This window comes from Diplotaxodon limnothrissa, linkage group LG1 (genome assembly GCF_057381915.1).
Source record: "Diplotaxodon limnothrissa isolate DT_005_m linkage group LG1, D_limnothrissa_male_GT1.1, whole genome shotgun sequence".
Classification (NCBI taxonomy): Eukaryota; Metazoa; Chordata; class Actinopteri; order Cichliformes; family Cichlidae; genus Diplotaxodon; species Diplotaxodon limnothrissa.
In genome coordinates, this window is record NC_140596.1 from 4402168 (window position 1) to 4421448 (window position 19281).

The window sequence follows — 19281 nt, forward strand, 5'->3', positions numbered from 1 at the left end:
TGAGACTAAAATTAGAACAATTGTTTGTTACAAAAAGAGCAACCAACTGGGGTTGATGAAAACTGGGCACAAAGGATAAATAAAGCATATATCTATTTAAATGCTAATTCTGTTAATATAACACTTAAGAGTGCCAATTTAGCTGGCAAAGGCTGACATATTTTGTTCGTTAAGTAGAGCCCCAGCAATCACCAAAGTCATTACAATTCATCCTCTGGAGACCCCGAATTCCTGTTAATTGGCCATGGCACTCAGAATAGCCAAGAGGTTAAAACCAGATTTGGTTGACTTTACAAGCTTTGGACATATTCAAAGAAATCCTTAGACATGATTTTACATCAATTGTGTTTCATTGTTGAAAGACATCTTCATGTCTTACAATCTGAGCATTTTCCCCCCAAATTTGCTAATGTCCTTAAATAAACCCTTGCTTTGCACTGGTAAAGGCAAACCTACTAACAGCAGAAATGGCGTATGTATGTATGCAGATTCCTGATATCAGAAAGTGGGACTCTTTCAGACCGTGAAGTAAACCTTTCAAAAACATGTATACCAATGCGAAGGATGCATTAAGAGTGTAAGCACTAGTCCACTCTTCTGTCTCTCTTTCCACCCACACTGCTCCAACAGTGCTGCGTAGTGCACTCATGCTTAATGAATTGCGACAGAGGGCCAGATAAATGTGACCAGTTCAGTAAAGGCAGCGGGCAGACACAGAGAGAGGCTATAGTTCGCTCACCATGTTACACGTATAGGGATCACCGGAGGCGCCCCTTAGTCTCATCCCTGCTTTACTCTGCTTTGGGTTGGCATAAACATCTAATAGGGTCTAAAAGCCTCAGATGAGAGAAACACATGCTGGGTAAGTGGTTGAAAATGGGACATGGAAAAGGTTTTAGGACATTCTAAGAACAAAACATACAGTGAGCGTCTGTTCTAATCTATGAGATCTGTGTCCCTGTGCCATTATGGGTAATGGCAGGGTGTGCATGTGTGTGTCTGGTAGTGTTCACTGGCCTGTATGTAGATCTACACATCCTGAACATTCACACATGTAAACATCTGCACATGTTCAGGTTTGCTTATATTGCAGTTATGGATTTTACCATGCAAGTATATGTTTGTCAGACTTGGCTCTTATTTATTTTATATATTGTTGTACATATACACAAATTGTTTTATGTACGTGTGCATGTGTATTACTCAAAAAACTACAATAAGTTTGACACTCTCTGCATGTGTGTGTGTTTGCTGCCGTTAACAGGGCCAGCACATATCATAGCCTACTGGAGATGGAGAAGATGTTTCCTTGTGGGTCAGTAAGCATCCGTCACTTCACATGAAGGCAGCCAGGAGGGAGGAAGGATGAGGACGAAGCAAGGGGTGAGTGAGACACAGCAGACAAAGGACACAGTGGGGTGGGGAATGGAGGACAGAGGGAGAGAGGAAGCACTTCCTCCATTCAGCATCATGCAACAAAATCCAGGCTGGAGCCAGGAGAGATAAAAAAAAAGTAGAAGCTTTAAAGAAGAGTCAGATGTGGAATAGCGAGGGAGAGAATAACAATATATTTGCCGGGGGGGACCAGGGAGAAGAATGAGGGCAAAAGTATGTGGGTTTGTTACATAAAGCTGGGATCACACACAGGTCAGCGAATCAGACCCAACACAATAGACAGAAGGCAAGCGGTTCAAGAGGAAAGAATAAATAACAGATATAAAACAAGACAACACTATGACACACTTACCTAAGAGGCTTCACTGAAAACAAACTCAGCTACTGAGTTTCCTTCTGTAGGAAATACTGTCTTCCAAAATGCCATAAAACTTGTGAGGGGAAAAGGGAAATGATAGAAGCATGTTTATTGGCTGCAGCATTTCCCCTCAGTTGTCAATAAATAGTTCCTCCCATCCAACAGAGCGGGTGTTTTAGTATTTATGGGTTTTAATAGGAAGAGCGTGATCATCATATTGACCGGCCTGCTCACATCCTAATGGGTGTCTTAAATCTCAGGGAAACACACTGTATTCTGGGGTGAGTTACAGGCAAATTAACATGAAGAGGGAGTCCGCCAAGGCTGCTCCTGCCGGAAGGGAGGAAAATAATCACTTGAATGATTGTCGGACATTTAGGATAGGTGGTGAGAGGGGGGAGCTGGCAACAAGAGGGGAGAAGAGGCAATAAACGATTTTCATCAGTAGCCGAGGGAGAATGAGATGGGCTGGAGAGGGTGGGCGGAATCCAATGTGCTCGCCTTCCATTATAAGAATCATAAAATACTTTTAATGACCAAATATTGGGCTCTTTGAAACTAGATATTGGATCATATTACAAGCATTATGGTTTCACACTTTGGCTCACACACTTTGGTGCAGACAAACTGTGTAATGTCATAGTGTGGATCTACTGTAAATCCATCACAGCTAAAGATGGGCTTATTAAAGGAATGTAATATGATAGTGACACAGAGGGACGGACACTGCAGCATGCTCAAAGCGAGTTGGATTTCTGCAGAAGAAAACGTATGTTACACCTATCCCAATCTTACAATCCATTGGGTATTGTCAGATGTGTGAGCTTCTGGGCGATTAGGCCCATTTTTTAAGCCCATTTCCACTTTAGGTTTCCTGCTCTGTCTGCTGGTCACCATTTATGAATGCAGATAAATTTAAAGAGCTAAATAATTTTCAGACAACAGCTGACATCACATTGTGCTTCTTCTGTTTCCACATAGCCCATATGGCAACTTAAATGTCAGTGCTACCCTGACTAGAAATAGAACACAGTCCTGAAATCTTCCAGTAACAAAAGTCTTGCCTCTTGCCTATAATTTCATCATATTCATATGGAGAAATATGTTCACAGAGATTCCATGTATACTGACTTTTTTTTTTTTTTTACATCATTTATATGTTGGCCAACTGTCTAATGAGTTTACTGATGCAGAATGCATTTTTCGATTTTTTTGTATATGCGATCCAGGTAATTGCATTCCTTCTGGTAACACCTTACAAACGATCTGATTCTCCACATCCCCTCAAAGATTTGCAGAATGATGCTGAATATGGCATTCTGAAGATCAGAACTAAACTTGAAATAATGACGTCAAACATAAACTAAAGATTTTCTGAAACAATTTAAAGCGTGGTTTTAGCATGGATATGAAGTCAAACACTGTCTTCCTGCTCCAGCTACACTCGCCAAATAGCATCCCCATCCTTAATGTCCCAAAGTCTCATTTATTCCAGCCACTAAACTGGTTTGAAGCAAGCAAAAAAAAGAATGCTAGACACTGAAAACACATTCCAAAGTAATGAATTACTAAATCCAGTAATTACATTACAGTTACAATACTGTCTTTGCGTTACAAAGGTTCTTATGCTATCTGCATGCTAGGTGGATAGAAAGGGGTGATCCGCATTAACTCGCTAACGGTGATTTGCCACGTTAATGCGGTTATGGCATTAACGTCATTTTAACGAGATTAACGCTGACAGCACTACTTAAAATATGTTTGTACTTGAGGAAATTAAAAGAATGCATCAGTAAAAGTTCTCTCAAAGGGAGAAGATGAGTAGCAGCTCTAAACCACTCGGGGAACTAAGGCCAGATGCTTGGGGTGGGTTGAGATGTGCCAGCATGTCACAGCATTTGAATAAAATTAAAGAAGAAAAAAAAAGAAAAAAAAGTATATGTAACCATGCATAAAAGGATATATAAAGGAGACAGAAGGAGACTAAAGTAAATCCACAGTGAAATTTTGTAGTAGGAATGTTCGGAATCTGGGTGTGCTTGGCTACACTAGGACTCCTGCACCAAATCAGTTCCATGCAGACCAAGGAGAAGTCTCTCTCAAGCCATACACCTCATACTTGTGGAAAGGGATTGATACTGCAGCAGGATAATGAGCCCAAATGCCCCAAATCGCTTTGCTTCACTACTTGAAGGCCAAAGAAAAGTAGAGAGTGCCGACCATTATGGACTTTTTTCCACATTCACCTGAACTCAACTCCACTTAACGTTTTCAGCGATGCCTGAAAACTGGGGAAGCCAAGGACTCCTGACATCAGAGAAGCTTCTGGAACATTGCAAAAGAATCCTAGCTTAACATGAACGTATTCAGTGAAATTTAATGCCTACCGAGTTGATGCTTTCAACCAGTAAAAGCCAAAAGGTGGACACACCAAACACCATCATCATACTGTGAAAATGCATGTGCATTTTCCAAAGATTTCCTTTTTTACCTATGATGCTAATATTAGTACAACTTGCAAATTGCAAAGAAACAAGCTTTGAGAAGGACTGAAATAAAAAGTAAAATCGATAGCATACTGTATTTCTAAATCACAAAAACAAAAAAAGCAAAGCAAAACATCTTCACATCCACGAAGGAGTCAGTGCATCTTTGTACTAGAGTAAAAATGTTGGTAGTGTAAGTTAGTTGTATCGCTCGGAGTATAAGTGCACACTTATAATAAAGAACATGATTTCTATCATTTTACTGGTTATTTTAGGAACGTGGAAGTATGGAATAATAACAGTGTGCAATACACATACACTTATTCGTCATTTGATTACTAATTTAAGTTACTGTGTTGTGATGTGTCGTGTCATGTTGTGTTGTGTCGTATGTAGTGCCGACGTGGGACAGTTTTCCAATTTCATTGTACTATTGTACTATGTATGACTGTGCAATGACAATAAAGAGTTATCTTAATCTCATCTTAATGTGTTTGATTTATTTTTGTAACTTTATCCTTTGATCGTATCATATTTATCAACTCTCCCCACCTTTAGCCTGAGCAGAAGCCCAATGTGCCATAAACTCAAATTCAGATAAAGATCCAAACCCTAGCCTTTTCTAGAAAAACATTTTGATACGTTTGAAATTAAATCTGAAATCTGAAAAGAAGCTAAAAACAAAAAAGAGAAGACTGAAAATGACAGCTATCGCTTCATCTCTTCAGCTGAAGGTCCTGAAACTGCTTGTGCTGGTTTACAGTGACAAGTATAAATGTGTGCTGTGCCGAGTAGGTCAGCGAGCAGCCTCTGATCAGAATGACCTTAAGAGAAGAGATGAAAATGAAGAAACTGATAACGGCTAAATTGATCAGTATATGCCAACTATAAATAATGTGTATATGAGACATTGGCATCTATTTTGCATGAAAACAGGTTAGCTTGAAGGGCACTTGGGAATGAAATTCAGCTAACACCCCTTTTTGTCAGTTTTAAGGAACGTGATCCCGGTCTAGAGTCTTCCACTGTCCATGCACGTCTAGCATGTCTTCACCAAGTGTCATGAATTTGGCTCAATTAGTTTTTGCGAGGTGTCAACATTAACTTTTCCCATATAGCAAACCTCGCACGCTGTCAGTTTGAGAAAGCCTGAAAGAAACTTGAATTAAAAAGTGAACTTTTGATGACAGGCAAAAATTAGGTCAGTGTGACAAAACCCGAGCAGAGCCAACAATCTAAATGGCAAAGAGTCATCTTCTGATAGGTGACGAAATCGAGTTATTGCTACAAATCTTTTCTTTGCTTGATAAAATGGCCGCTGCTATCAGCTGACAGTGAATGTCATTGCAGGTGAACAGAGGAAATTGCGCCTTGAAGTTGAGTAATTGAATTTGTAAAAGTCATCGTATTAGCCTGTGATGTGAAATGCAGATTCAAAGGGGGTTTCAATTTACAAAAAGGGTCGAACCGCAATGAAATTGCCACTATTACGGCTCCCGGACACACACAAAACACACACTGTGTCATTAACACAGCTTCCCATTTCATATTGCTGTTGAGATGTGTGACTATAAACCTCAGATGGTATTTTGTTACTGAGGGACTGTGAAAATGGTCTTCACACTTTGGCTGGTAATTCTAATGTCTTTATGACACGACCTGTCAGAATTTCAATATCTTTTACAAAGCTGCTAGCAGTAAGAGGAGCGCCAGTGAAGCATCCTCATCCACTGAACAGTAGCTGTGGTGAAGGACATTAAACCAAAACACACACTATAAAGCATATTTTCAAGACCCCTGGGGCCACACTTGACAAAATACAGAGCTTTTATATTTATATGGTGTATGTAAATAGAGCAGGGAAGAAACACTGCAAAGCAAGGTGAAAATAACTGTGGAAAGAGAACACTTTGTGGATGTTTCAGGGTTTGTGCTAAATGGGTGAAGAGCAAAATAATAACAGAGCCCCAAGCAGCCTGAGGTTCTAGGATTCTTCCCCTAAAATCTTAAGCAGCAAGATAAAAATAATTCATCATGCACCACCATGGAGCAGGTAAATGTATCTCAAACATGTAGTCTCCTTGAGCTTTAAAAAAACAAAAAAAGACAGGCAATGAAACCGTCACTCACATTCACTCGCACATTAAAACCTAGTGGCAATTTGGATTTTCCCACAAGCTGCATGTCTTTGGATGGTGAGAGGAAGCCGGAGTATCCGGAGGGAACCCACACAAACACGGGGAGCACATGCAAATTCCACAGAGAAAGACCCCGGCCTGATGTTGGAATTGAACTCAGGACCTTCTTGCTGTGCGGCAACAGTGCTAACCACCGTGCCACCGTGCTGAGAAAACTCATATGAAACACATATTTGAAGGGCGGGGTGTTTGCACAAGTTCTTAATTCTTCTCTGTACATAATCTACATGTAGAAGACAAAAAATATTCTGCTTTTCCTTATTTTCTGTTATGTGTCTGCTTTTAAACATAGATAGTTTGAAAGTTTCCAAGAGTAAGGCATCTCTGTGAGGTAAAAACTGTTAAACTTAAACTGCAAGCCAGATATCCTTAGACAGCTCTGTCGGTCAGCACAGAAGCCCCACCCACTTCCAGTTCCAACCTCCTCTTTTCTAGCTGCAGCCTATCAGAAGAAAGGGGAGGGGCAAGATGAATAAACCATTTTGCTCAGACAGAAGATGAACTGAGGGGCTGCAAGACGGCCCAGTGTAGGACAAATAAGGATTGCTTTTGAAGGATGAATCATGTAGCAGTTTTCAAAAATACAAATATGGAGTTGGAAACAAGCAGTTGTTAAAAGAATATTCAACATTAATGATCGAATGAAAACTACAAACAGTCCAGTTATCAAACCTTTTTGGTTGTCAATGACAAAGTTGCCCTCCTCATTTCCTGTGGTGATCTTATACGTGATCCCATCACCATCGGGGTCCTTTGCCAGCACCGTAGCAACCAATGTGTTGGGGCCTGCGTCCTCTGAGACAAACGTCCGATATCTGATAAAACACACAAAAACAAGAGCACAATAAGCACCTCAACTACACACATGGTGAAAATGAGATACATTCAACAGCTGCATTGTCAATTTTCAAATCTATTTCATCTAATCCATACAGGACCAGCAGTTCAATCCGCCACGTAGAACAAAACAGCTCATAAGGAAGCTCGTAAAAAATATTGACTCATATGAATTGTAACTGTGTCACACACGGTCTGTATTATCAACCAAATGCACCACCTTCTCTACATATCATAGATCTCTTATTGTATTTGCAATTTAGTTATGAAAATGATGAGCCCTACTTGCCATAACTGCTGAGGAAACACTAAAAATCGCAGGTTTACTACATTGTTGTTTAAAGAATGGAGACAAAATTAGAGCAACAATTGGAATATAAACATTTTGTCTATATTCGACTGTATAATAAGCAAAAATGGCTCATTCCTCCTGCCTGGCATTACGTCATCATGTGTTGCCTACTGTCACCAAAGAGAGCTTCATCACATGTTTACAGCTACATCCATAAAGGGCCTGACTGTGTAAGTGGTTCTCAGTTTTAAGTCAGCAGTAATAACAGTGGAACATATCTGGAGCCACTCTCAAACACAGTGAATCAACAACATGTAACAGAGGTGTGTTAAAGGCTGAATGCAGCTTTGCACATTCCATGTCATACCAGATAGTTAATTGCTTCCTCCTTGAGCCCCAGGTGTTAATCAGTCCCTGAGCAGATGCAAATATGTAAGCCAGCAGATTCCTGAGCAGCAGCATACAGGGGAGGAGAAATAACTCAGAAATTCACTTTTAGATGCAATTCGCATAAAAAAAAGAATCGTATAGCAACTTACATATAGAAAGTAATCTTATGATTATTCCTACAATAAAACAAGACTGAGCAGGCATGAGTAGCTGTCAGCACAGTACTCACAAATTCTTCAACACTCCAGAGGACACTCGTGACTGAACACTAATCAAATTTCAAAGGTCTGCACGTCTGTCGCTCAAGGGAAATGGCAAAGAAGAGATTCTTGCAGAGGTGAAGGGTAAACATCACCTTAGACAGAAATGCTTTCACAGTTCTGCTTAAAGCTTTTAAACATTTAAGGGTGCATCCCTTGTAAGCAAGTGTGCATATCTAACCATGAGGTCAAAGACAAAGGCCTCATCTAACATATCAATTAATATCATACAGGGATGCGATTAAGGGAAAAACTCAAAAAAGGGTCTCTCTTTTACAAATACTGTGCCTTTGCTGTGGCACTTCAGAATCTGGCCTAGACACATCCCATTTGCATGATTAATCCCTGAGATGTTGAAAACTCTCCTAGAGTCCATCTCTACTGCACATCTGTATAAGCTACCTCCCTGACCTGCATGTTAGGGCCAACACCTAAGCTATGAAGTCCAAAGAACTCTATTTACACGTCCGTGACAAACTGAGGCAAAACACAGATCAGTGCAATAGTATGAGACCATCTCTATAGCTCAGAGTGTTCTCAAGAACACTCTGGTCTCAATAATTGTGAAATGGAAAAAACACCAGGACTCTACAGAGATGGCCATCTGGCCAAACAGACCTTGCTGGAAGGATAACCGTCTCAGTAGCACTCCATCACTCGGGCCTTTGTGGTGAAGCAGCTAGACGGAAGCCACTCTGCGTTAAAGCCACTTGACAGACTATGTGGAGTTTCCAAATGAATTTAAAGGACTCTGAACACAATAGAAATGATTCTCTGGTCTGATGAATCAAAAACTTTTTGGGCTTGGTGTCTGGCTGATAATGTCTTTACTGTGAAAAGTGGTATGACATCGTAGCGGTGCTTCTCTTGGACACAGTCACTGAGAAGGCAAAAAAATCTGCTTTATAGTGCACGTGATGACTGCCCCAGACCGCTCATCCCCACAAAGGAGCAATCCTTTTAAGGAAACACTGATGCAAGTCAAGGCATTTAAATCAGTTTAAAGCGTATATTTACATGTGCATGTATAAGTTATTAATTTGATGTGATGTATATTTGCTATCAGGCTTCACATACCAAGCTCAGTGCAGCTTTTTGCTATGAAATTCTGCTTCAGTTTTTATCTTTGTAGCTTTGTGTAACACTGTGAACTTCAGCTTTGAACTCTTCTATGGCCTTGCTCATACATCTCTAAACCACTCATGTGCTTGAAAGCAAAACTTTTCTTTAAAGGTTGACCCTTTCAACTTGTTAAGATGAAACTGACCCTCTACATTCTTTAAACATATTTCAGCTGCCTTTATGTAAATAGCTGATCATTACATAATGCATGCCACCTTCTCTGGATGGTTAGTGCTACATAAAGAACTGCCTTGGCATCAAGACTAGAAACATCTGAATAAATAAAACTGCAAATATTTAATGGAAGACCTCATGATTACTATAAAAATTAACCATACTGGTGGTTAAATGACGACGATGAGTCTCAAGTAGGGCTGCTCGATTATGGCAAAAATGATAATCACGATTATTTTCACTGAAATTGAGATCACGATTATTTGACGATATTTATTTAACCCTTTAAGACCTACTATAGAACCAAGTCCACCAGAGCTTATATTATTTTTTTTACATGTTGTAGTGCCATTTGTGGGAGCATTTCAAGTTGCTATACATCAATACAACTGTTATAGCCCATATTTTAATAATATATATGCATTAAGTCCATAGTAATTACATAAATTGCAAAAAAGTGCAATAAACTACAAAAAAAATTGAAAATCGCTTTTGTTTTGTTTACATATATTTCTACTTGGAGAAATTTAAGAGGTTTATCCCTCAAAACTTTAAATACAATAAAGTTGCAAAAAATAGTTTCCCACCACAGGAAATTTATTTTGAGTGTCTTCATAGTTTTATTTTGGAGATACAGCAATTTTTATATACTGCAGGAAAAACAAAAAACAATCCTATGATGCAGATTTGCAAAGAAAACAGCAGGTGCATCATTTCACTGTGGGAAGTGTTACGAACAGCTGATAGGAACGGCAAAGCGTGTTTCTGGAATATTATGTTTTTGTTCCTGCAAGCGCTTTTTATGCAATTTTTGCAAAGCTATATGTGGAACGAAACCGTGACCGAGGACAAGCTGATGGCATCAGATGTAAGTACAACTCCTCCGGTTTCATATGCAAAACAAATTATTGCGCTAGCTTACACGGTTCAGGTTCTACAGGGATTTAAAAATAGTTACACAAAACGGAGCGTGCTGCTCTGACCGGCTTTAAAGGGTTAACAATGACTTTAAAAAAATAATATAAAATAGTGTGCAACACCACTGAAGTTTTTTTTTTAAACTCTCTTTTCAACCAACGGCAGTCACTCTCCTCTCCAAATAACTTCTGCTTAGCTTTCCGAGCTTCCCTCGGGTCCTCTTAATCAGCGGTCTCCACCCTTTTTTGCGCCACGGACGGTTTATGCCCGACAATATTTTCACAGACGGCCTTTAAGGTGTCGCGGATAAATGAGGGAGGGGCTAATAATCGGCTCAGTCATTTTTAATGATCGTTGAAAGCCCAGATCGTAATCGTGATTAAAATTCGATTAATTGAGCAGCCCTAGTCTCAAGCAAATTTTTAAAGATGAGTTACATTTTTCACAATGTGAGTTTACAGGCTTGGCAGCTTGCTGAACTCAGATTAAAACAATACAATAAAAATTAAAATGGGAGAAATATGCACTTTTCATTTAACTGACTAGAAATAATAGTGATAATTAAAAAAATCATAATCTCAGCCTTTAATCTGTCTGAAAATCGCAGCCTGTAATGTGTGAAAAACCTGACAAAGTACTTGGTTGTTGAGTTTTACTGGTGTTCTGACATGCAGACAGTTTTATTTTAGTTGTTTGAGTATTTTCAGATATTAATTTGTGTGACTTCTGTCACAACCAAAATACCAACATGGTATTTGGAAATCCAGATGGTGTGATTTTCATACAGACACTTCTCTTTCTAGGAAAGGAAAGATGAGATGCAGTATTTGCAAACAGCTTCATCCGTGTTCATCCTGTTTGTCTACAACTTGCAAATACAGAGCACAGCAGCATTTCCAAGTTGCGTCTTAGAAGAGTAACGTTTAAACTGGATCTCCATTCATCCGGTTGTGTCAGCTGCAGAATCAGCTATCTACAGGTCTTCAGAGAATCTATGAAAGAAGACGAGTGTTCCTAGCAAATTATTTCCTATTCAGCTAAACAGAAATATTCAGAAACAATATGGGCGTAGCCTTGTTTTGTTGCAGGTTAACACACACATGCTAAGGTGACTGGGTTATATGCCAGTCATATTAAAATACAACCATATTTTCATTTTCTAGAACTTCAAGATTACTAAAAAGCCACTCTGGCTTTACAAGATGCCATCTGTCCCACTTTCACGCAGCTGCTGTACACCTCAGGGAATTAGTCAAGGGTCTGTTTTAGCTCCAGTGTAGCATAGACTGTCTGGGCTGCAGATCCAGCTAGTGACAGGTTGCTGTGCAGCAGAAAGGTTAAATAGCATTATGATTTAGTAGTTTTATTGTTGCACTTGATTAATGTCGTCCAACCAGTTGCAGTTGCTAATTGTGCGGTGGCTCTGACAAAACAGTAGAGCTGCATGTGTGCAAAAGAGAGGTGAGAGGAGGGAGATGGGCACTGTGACATGCATCAAATGATATTTACTCATATGTAGCAATGGATGTTTAAAGTTACCTTAATTAGTGGGCATTAGTGGACAACAAGTAAAACAGTATAAAGTCACAATTTAAGTCTGACGCCATTTAAATTGATTTTTTACAAGTTGCCCAAAATGAGCAAAATGATTGCTTAATCAAACGTATTAGCTTGCATTAGCTAACTTACTGTAACAGCTAGAGCTTGTCTCTTAAAGAAGTCCATACACCTGGCCAACTTAAAGTTAGTGAGTGAACTGGTGGACCCTTGTTTTAGGAAGGTATGAAATAATAGCATCCCAGACTACCTGCAGCACAAAAAATGACATTACGTCACATTGTGAAGTCCTTTCATATATTATTTACTCACTCGGGATATTTGACATACACTTTTCCCCACAGGGCACCATCTCTGCCAGAAAGGAGCAGACTAAGGAGAAGTCCTTATCACCACAGACTGCTAACCAACAGCTACTGCCTCATCTGTGTGTGCACTTAAAGGCAAGACTCAAAGATCTGCTATTTCTGCTGTCATTCATCAATGACTCATTGCCTGCCCACATGAGTGTGCACATTCAAAATGCAGGTCTAGTAACTGTGACAGGCTGATTTAAAAATATATCCGCCTGTCACTCTAGTGGTGGACTATTTATTTTTCACTGAAAACAAGGTACTTTTATTTGGAGATGAACACTGATCATATTCTGTCAGTGCAGTCTTTCTGCCTCTGTTGGACTAGTTCTGCCTGGGGAGATGTCTGATGTGCCACTCATTTGCTCGTTTGTAAAGTGTTGTTGCAGCTTCTGAGTAATTTCAGCTCATACTCTACAAGCCGTGCACTTCCCTACAGATCAATACTCAAGTCAGGTAAGGGGAGATGCTGTGCTTTGTTTCTTTATTATGCAATCTCTAAGAGCACATAGGCCACATTGATCAACTGGCTTACACTTGTGGTCTAAGGAAGCTATTTGAAAGATCATTAGATAATTGCTTGTATTTATCTCACCTGAAAGCCGGAAAGAACTGAGGCCTACTTGTGCAATTCTGTCTGCAATTGGATGTCAAAATTACAGCTGATGTCTGTGCAGCTGAATTTATGCATGACTCCTTCACAGAGTCTAGTAAACCTCTTTTGTCCTGACTCCCTACATGAACTCGACTTCTGCATTTCAGATACAGACAGAGTAACCATTATGGATTCAAATGTAGGCAGCTTACAATCAGGTTTATGATTACAACAAGGCCGAAATGGTTACATTAGCTGATGTCGGTGTGTATTTGACAGCACAGCACATCAGCTTTTTGAAACTTCAACCATCTGTGGCTACATTTCCATAGAGCCAACCTTCCAATTGCAATCAGTTTAAAAGCACTAACAAAACAAGAATACTCTATAAATACATCTAAATTAGAATAAAGTAGACCAAATGATTTTGGAGGAATTAAATAATCATTTGGATTAGAAGAAAAACAATGTAAACAACTGTGCAAATCTTCAATTCGGCAACATTTCTTTTCATGCTAAGAAGTTAGTATTAGTACAGACAAACAGGAGTACATTTCTTGCCTTAAAAAAAAGCACTGAACTATTCCTTTGTGGAGAGTGTTTAAAGGAAAACCAAAGGATTTTATTGTTTCTAGTGCAAAACTGAATATGTTTATAGGGTTCAACCTTTATTGAGAAGAGATTAAGTGACTTTTAAACTTTGTCAATTATCATCTTGCAAATGGAACTTGAGAAAGTAATCTCAGGAGTAAGTTTATTCAGTAGTTATTTCTTAGCTTTTGATGATTATTTTACATATATTGAAAACTTGTACAGAGGTTTTTGATGAGACAGTGATCATCACTAAACAATGCATATCCCTTTCCTCCTGGACAGGATTAAAGAATGACCTATATGTACATTGCGAGCCATTAAAGTTAATATATTGAGCTAAGAATGATGTAAAGTTCATAAATACATATAGAAGTAATATTCCACTGTTATGGCAATTTCTGAGTTTTCTTTTCAGGACAAATTCTAAGCTGATCTTTGGTGACACTTAAATCAGTCTAACCCTAAACGCTTTCAAGCAGATGCTCGTCCACTGCATGAACAACTGCCTCTGTGAGTGTTGTAAAAAATATAGGGCAGAGAAAGGAGAGGCCAGATCACTGCGAGGGAATCCAAAGAGAAGCAGTTATACTACAATAAGATGCATTTTGCAATCATGCTGGGGCTCTACCACAACTCTAATTTGGCCCAATCGATGTTTCAATTAAATGAAAAAGGCCTCACACACACACCGACACACTAATTACTTTTTAAACTTTTTGTTTTACAATGTGGTTTGTTTTTATTGTGTTGATCTGGGGAGAATAGTTGGCGTCCCTTAGGCTGATGCCTGATGTCACTTGTGTAAATTAATTACAGAATTTAATTATAAAATTTTATTTTAGTTTATCCAGATAAATCGTAGATGAAGAAAGGAAGGGGGACATGGGGATAATGGAGAGTTTGTGTGTGTGTGTGTGTGTGCGCGCTGATCCCTCCAACTGCTGCTTACTGTGTGTTTATTTAGCCCACTGTATAAATTCCCATTCATCTGTACGTAATTATATTAATAACCACTCTGTCATACTGCTGTATAGAAATGCAAAGATGAGCAGAGCTGATACCTGAGTTCTGACAGCAACAAAAAAAGCTGATTTCCAGTCAGAACCTCAGAGGAAAGCAGTGTTGAATGCATGGCTGATGGTCTGTTGCAATCCTACTGGGTTTGTAATAACATGATGTAAGCAGGATCTCCAACTGCTGATACAAAGATTCTGTTTTTTAATAAATATAAAAGTGGTGGATTAGAAATGGGAATATGTTGTATTAATATTCCTCACATTTGCTGTGTTGTGGTCCAGTGTTTGAAAGCACACTTAGCTCCATTCTTACTACATTTTAGAGTCAGGGGGGAAAAACAGTGATGAAAGGCAACTGTGAAAATGTAATGCATAGGTATAATTACAGGGGGACTTTTACTTTTAAAAAAGATACCTGATATCAAAGCCTACTTACACTGGTGACTGACAATGATCTGAAACCTGTTTAAGTGATTTCCTGGTACCCCACATGCTTTAGGGGCATATTCAGATCTCTCAGCTTGATAAGCTGATTTTGAATCTGAAAGTAGAAATGTTTATACCCATTCAGTTAGATATATCTTGCTAGTAATGGGATAGAAACTACATTTGCTTTATGAACTGCCTTAATTATTCATGGCATAGAGTCAGTGAGGTATTGAAAACATTCATCAGAGATTTTGGTAGCGTCACATAGTTAATGTAGAATTGCTGGCTACACATCCACGATGTGAATCTCCTGTTCCAACACATCCTAAAAGGTGCTCTATTGGATTGAGATCTGGTGACTGTGGAGGCCATTTGAACACAATGAGATCTGAGACATGGTATGTTACCCTGCTTCAAGGAGACATTTACATTTTCTTCATAAACAGGAGGTAGACATGGCCAGCAACTTTTTTGACTTTTCTTGCCTTGATGCCAGGTCTCTCTTGGAAATGAGGTTTTTAATCTCAATAGGATTTTTACCTGGATAAATAAAGGAATAAAACATTACTCTTTTGGGCTCTTAACATATTAAGAGCCCAAAAGTGTCACCACTGGGTAATGGATCCATGATGTCAATCAATCAATCAAAGCTTTATTTGTCACATGCAGGTTGCCCTGAAGTGAAATGGGACCCCCCCGACCTTACACATATAGCACAAACATTACATGGGGATACAGGTCATCTTGTTTACATAAAATTCTGACCCTACCATCTAAATCAAGACTCATCAGTTCATCATTATTCTCTGACCTCTGGCATCAACAGCGAATTTTCACCTAAGGAACTGCCGCTCACCAGATGCTTTCTGTTTTTCATTCTCTCTAATCCCAAGAGATGACTGTGTGGGAAAATCCCAGCAGATCAGCAGTTTCTGAAATAATCAGACTAGCCTGTTTTTGGCACCACTTAAATCACCTTTCTTCTCCATTCTGATGCTCAGTTTGAACTTCCTTAATAAAGTGGTTGATGAGCGTATATTTGTTCTATTGCAAATGGTCCCTTTCTGAGTGCTTTCCTCGGCATGTTTTATTCAATTCAATTTTATTTATACATTTTATTGTCTTTTCATTATTTTGAAATGAGCATGACTAAGTAACAAAAAGATGAGGGAAAGAATAACATTACTACATATAGGATTTAATCATGAATTGCTGTTATTTTAAATACAGAATTCCCGCTGGATGCTTAAACAGCAAAAACAATGTGTCTTCATGTTGACCTTCACAGTAACACTTTATTTCATACAACCTACAGTGAATGTCTGCTTTAAATTCAACATGACCTCAACTCCACGGAAGCACTGTTCTTGCTCTGTGGAGACTCTATCATCATTTCTACTAATTCAATAGGGGAAATCAAAAGGCAGAATGAGAAATAAGTTTGTATAAGAGAAATCTAATTTGGAGGGAGAAATCTCCCAGAACAATAACAGGTGACGCTTGAGCAGAAGCACCAGAGAGACACATCGGCATGAAGCTGGACACTCTGGTGACAGTGGCAGAGAAAAGGACATTAAAGAAACTGATGGACATTATGAACAATGCTGGGCATCCTCTGCACACGGCCATAAACAATCAGAAGAGTCTGTTCAGTGACAGGTTGCTTCTCCCCAAGACAAGAACTAACAGACTTAAAAACTCCTTTGTCCCACACGCCATCAAACTGTTTAACTCCTCTCTGGAGGGGAGAGGGAGGGGAAACAGGAGGACAAAGGAGGGGGGAACAACTAAGCTGTAGTGCCTCTTCACCTCACTGTACAATACCTTGTGCAATACTTTTTGTAAATAGTCAACAGTGCAATAGACTCAATACTTGAAATGTGCAATTCACTTGTATTTTTATTTTTTATTCCTATTTATTCTATTTATCCCCTTTGTATATTTTATTTATATTTGTCTCTGTATTTATATATGTGTGTGTGTGTGTGTGTGTGTGTGTGTGTGTGTGTGTGTGTGTATATATATATATATATATATATATATATAACAATTCTGTAACTGTAACTTCGGTCGTTGCTGTGCTTTTTTGGAAGTCGAATTTCCCAGAGGAACCCACCCGAGGGATTAATAAAGTTCTATCTTATCTTATCTTATCTTATCTTATCAATATATCATAACAAGAAAAAAAACAGCAAGTGCATTTTAAAAAGGAGATAAATTAGCAGTATATCAGTTACTTCACTCATTACAGCAACTTTATATTAAGGGGAAATTACAACACTTTTTTCTGCTCTCCGTGTTATTGACTTTTTCTTAGATGTTTATCTCATCATTCAATAAAATTAACACGGTGAAAAAAAAACTTTGCATACATCTCACACCCTTTCTGTTCACTCTCAGTTCTGTCTAATTATCTCTTTAGGAAATATAAAATGGTAGCAGCTTGCTCGCTTTTCATTCTTTGCTGAATGACTGTCTACTGTGTATGCGCATTGACTCATCACTTGGAACTTATGTGGAGGAGTTTTTAATCATGAGGGAAGTCTATGGGGAGTCTCTTTAGCACTTGGGACTCTATTAAGCAAATTTGCGTGTGGACATTGTGAGGACCGTCCACATGATCTCCTATTAGGGCTGTGCGATATGACCAAAATCTCATATCCCGATATAAGAATTCTATCGTCCGATAACGATATAAATCACAAAAATGTAACATTTTCTGTAAATTCTGTGAACCTCGGGCAGCTCGACTTGCGGGAAGTGTTTTCAGCTGCGCGTCATGTAGCTGGAGTCGAGCGTTTTAACCGATGCATGAAACGATACATTTTTAGACATAAGTTGTAACAGCCGCCGTTTTCTTTGTGAGCATTTATTACACGGCGTGCTGCGGGGAAAGGCCTGTTCTAACGTTTGAGTCTAAGGGTTGTTTTTTTTAGCACCTGGCGGCTCTTTTTTACTTCTCATCCGTAAATAATCTGCTCTTTCACGTGGTTCAGTTTATTTTGAAAAGTCTCAACAGGATCTTGAGCTTTATTGTGAAAGGTTTACGTGGAACATAAACAAGCGGACGCGCTATGGTGTTACCGTCGTTGTTGCTAACCACAACACATAAAAACAGGCGCTTGTCCGTCTGTAGTGTGGTTATATAAAATATAAGAGAAAGAGAGAACTTTAAGAAATGAATTTAGCCACTACAGTGACCATCAAAACCATAAAAAATATTGCCATAAACAGCTTATTTTGCGACACCACGAAACAAACGATAGCGTAAAATGAAACGATAGATGTTTTTATATCGTCATCCGATATATATCGTTATATCGAACAGCCCTATCTCCTATAGCCACAAATTACTCTTTTTTTGTTCAACCACTGGTGGTGTGTAATACATTCCATACATTCCCTAACCAATATGAAGTAAACAGTTCAATGCTGCAGAGTGTAATATAGTCCAAAAAGCAGAGGGTGCAGGGATAGGTTCAATGCAGACGAAGCAAGAGATACAGTACCAGCACACAAGACAATAAAATACAGACACCATGTGCTACAATTATGTCCTTGTGTTATGGCTCATTACCTGGCAGCCAACAGGTACCGGTATTGGCTTCTGTTTGGAGCAAGCTGTCACTACAGTGCACTCAATTTTTAAACTTTTATTTTCGCAGGAAGTCCTTCTGATGTAAACTCTCCTTTGCAAGAGGTAAAGCAGTGCCACATAAACATCTGCCAATCTACAAGTGTATCGGTAAGTGGGGAAATCAAGAAGGCTGACCATTTTTTGAATTAACATCTTAGACGTGTTAGCTGATTGATTGCTTGAACTAATCTCAACTACTTCAACTAAATCAGCTAGAAAAATATTTCTTTTTACAAGCGGCAACTTCTGGTGCCAAAAAGTGTTTCTCTATTAGCCAATTCAGGTTGGCTCCAAAGATCACCAACACTAGATTATCCTTCCAGGAGAATGAAAATTCACCCGAGCTAATTCAAGTTACTAAAGCAGAGTCAGTTACACCACAGCGGCAGTGTCTTTCAGAGCATTTTTAATGACATTTTGTGACTAAATATGATTTATTTAGCATTTAATTACACTGCCAGCCTTTCCACAAAGCCTCTGTTTTTCTTGAGTAAAATACTAGGTTTTAGTCATGTGGAGCTGATAACTTTCCACCGTCTCAGCCAAATATGCTCAATAAAATAAAATAAAGACTTCAAACTGAGTGGGTGACATGATAAAGCTGCAGCCACTTTTACATATAGAATATGTATATTAGGATCTTGAGGTCTAATATATAAACATGAAAAAC

The 19281-nt window shown here is 38.9% G+C and overlaps 1 protein-coding gene across 1 annotated transcript in view; it reads right to left on the minus strand.

Annotated features, from left to right (window-relative positions):
• Positions 1 to 19281, minus strand: part of LOC146639282 (neural-cadherin-like) — a 347375-nt gene that overhangs the window by 220343 nt on the left and 107751 nt on the right. The window contains exon 7 of the mRNA XM_085358982.1: positions 7110 to 7252. Coding sequence (XP_085215108.1) covers positions 7110 to 7252 — 143 coding nt within the window. The remainder of the gene's footprint in view (positions 1 to 7109; positions 7253 to 19281) is intronic.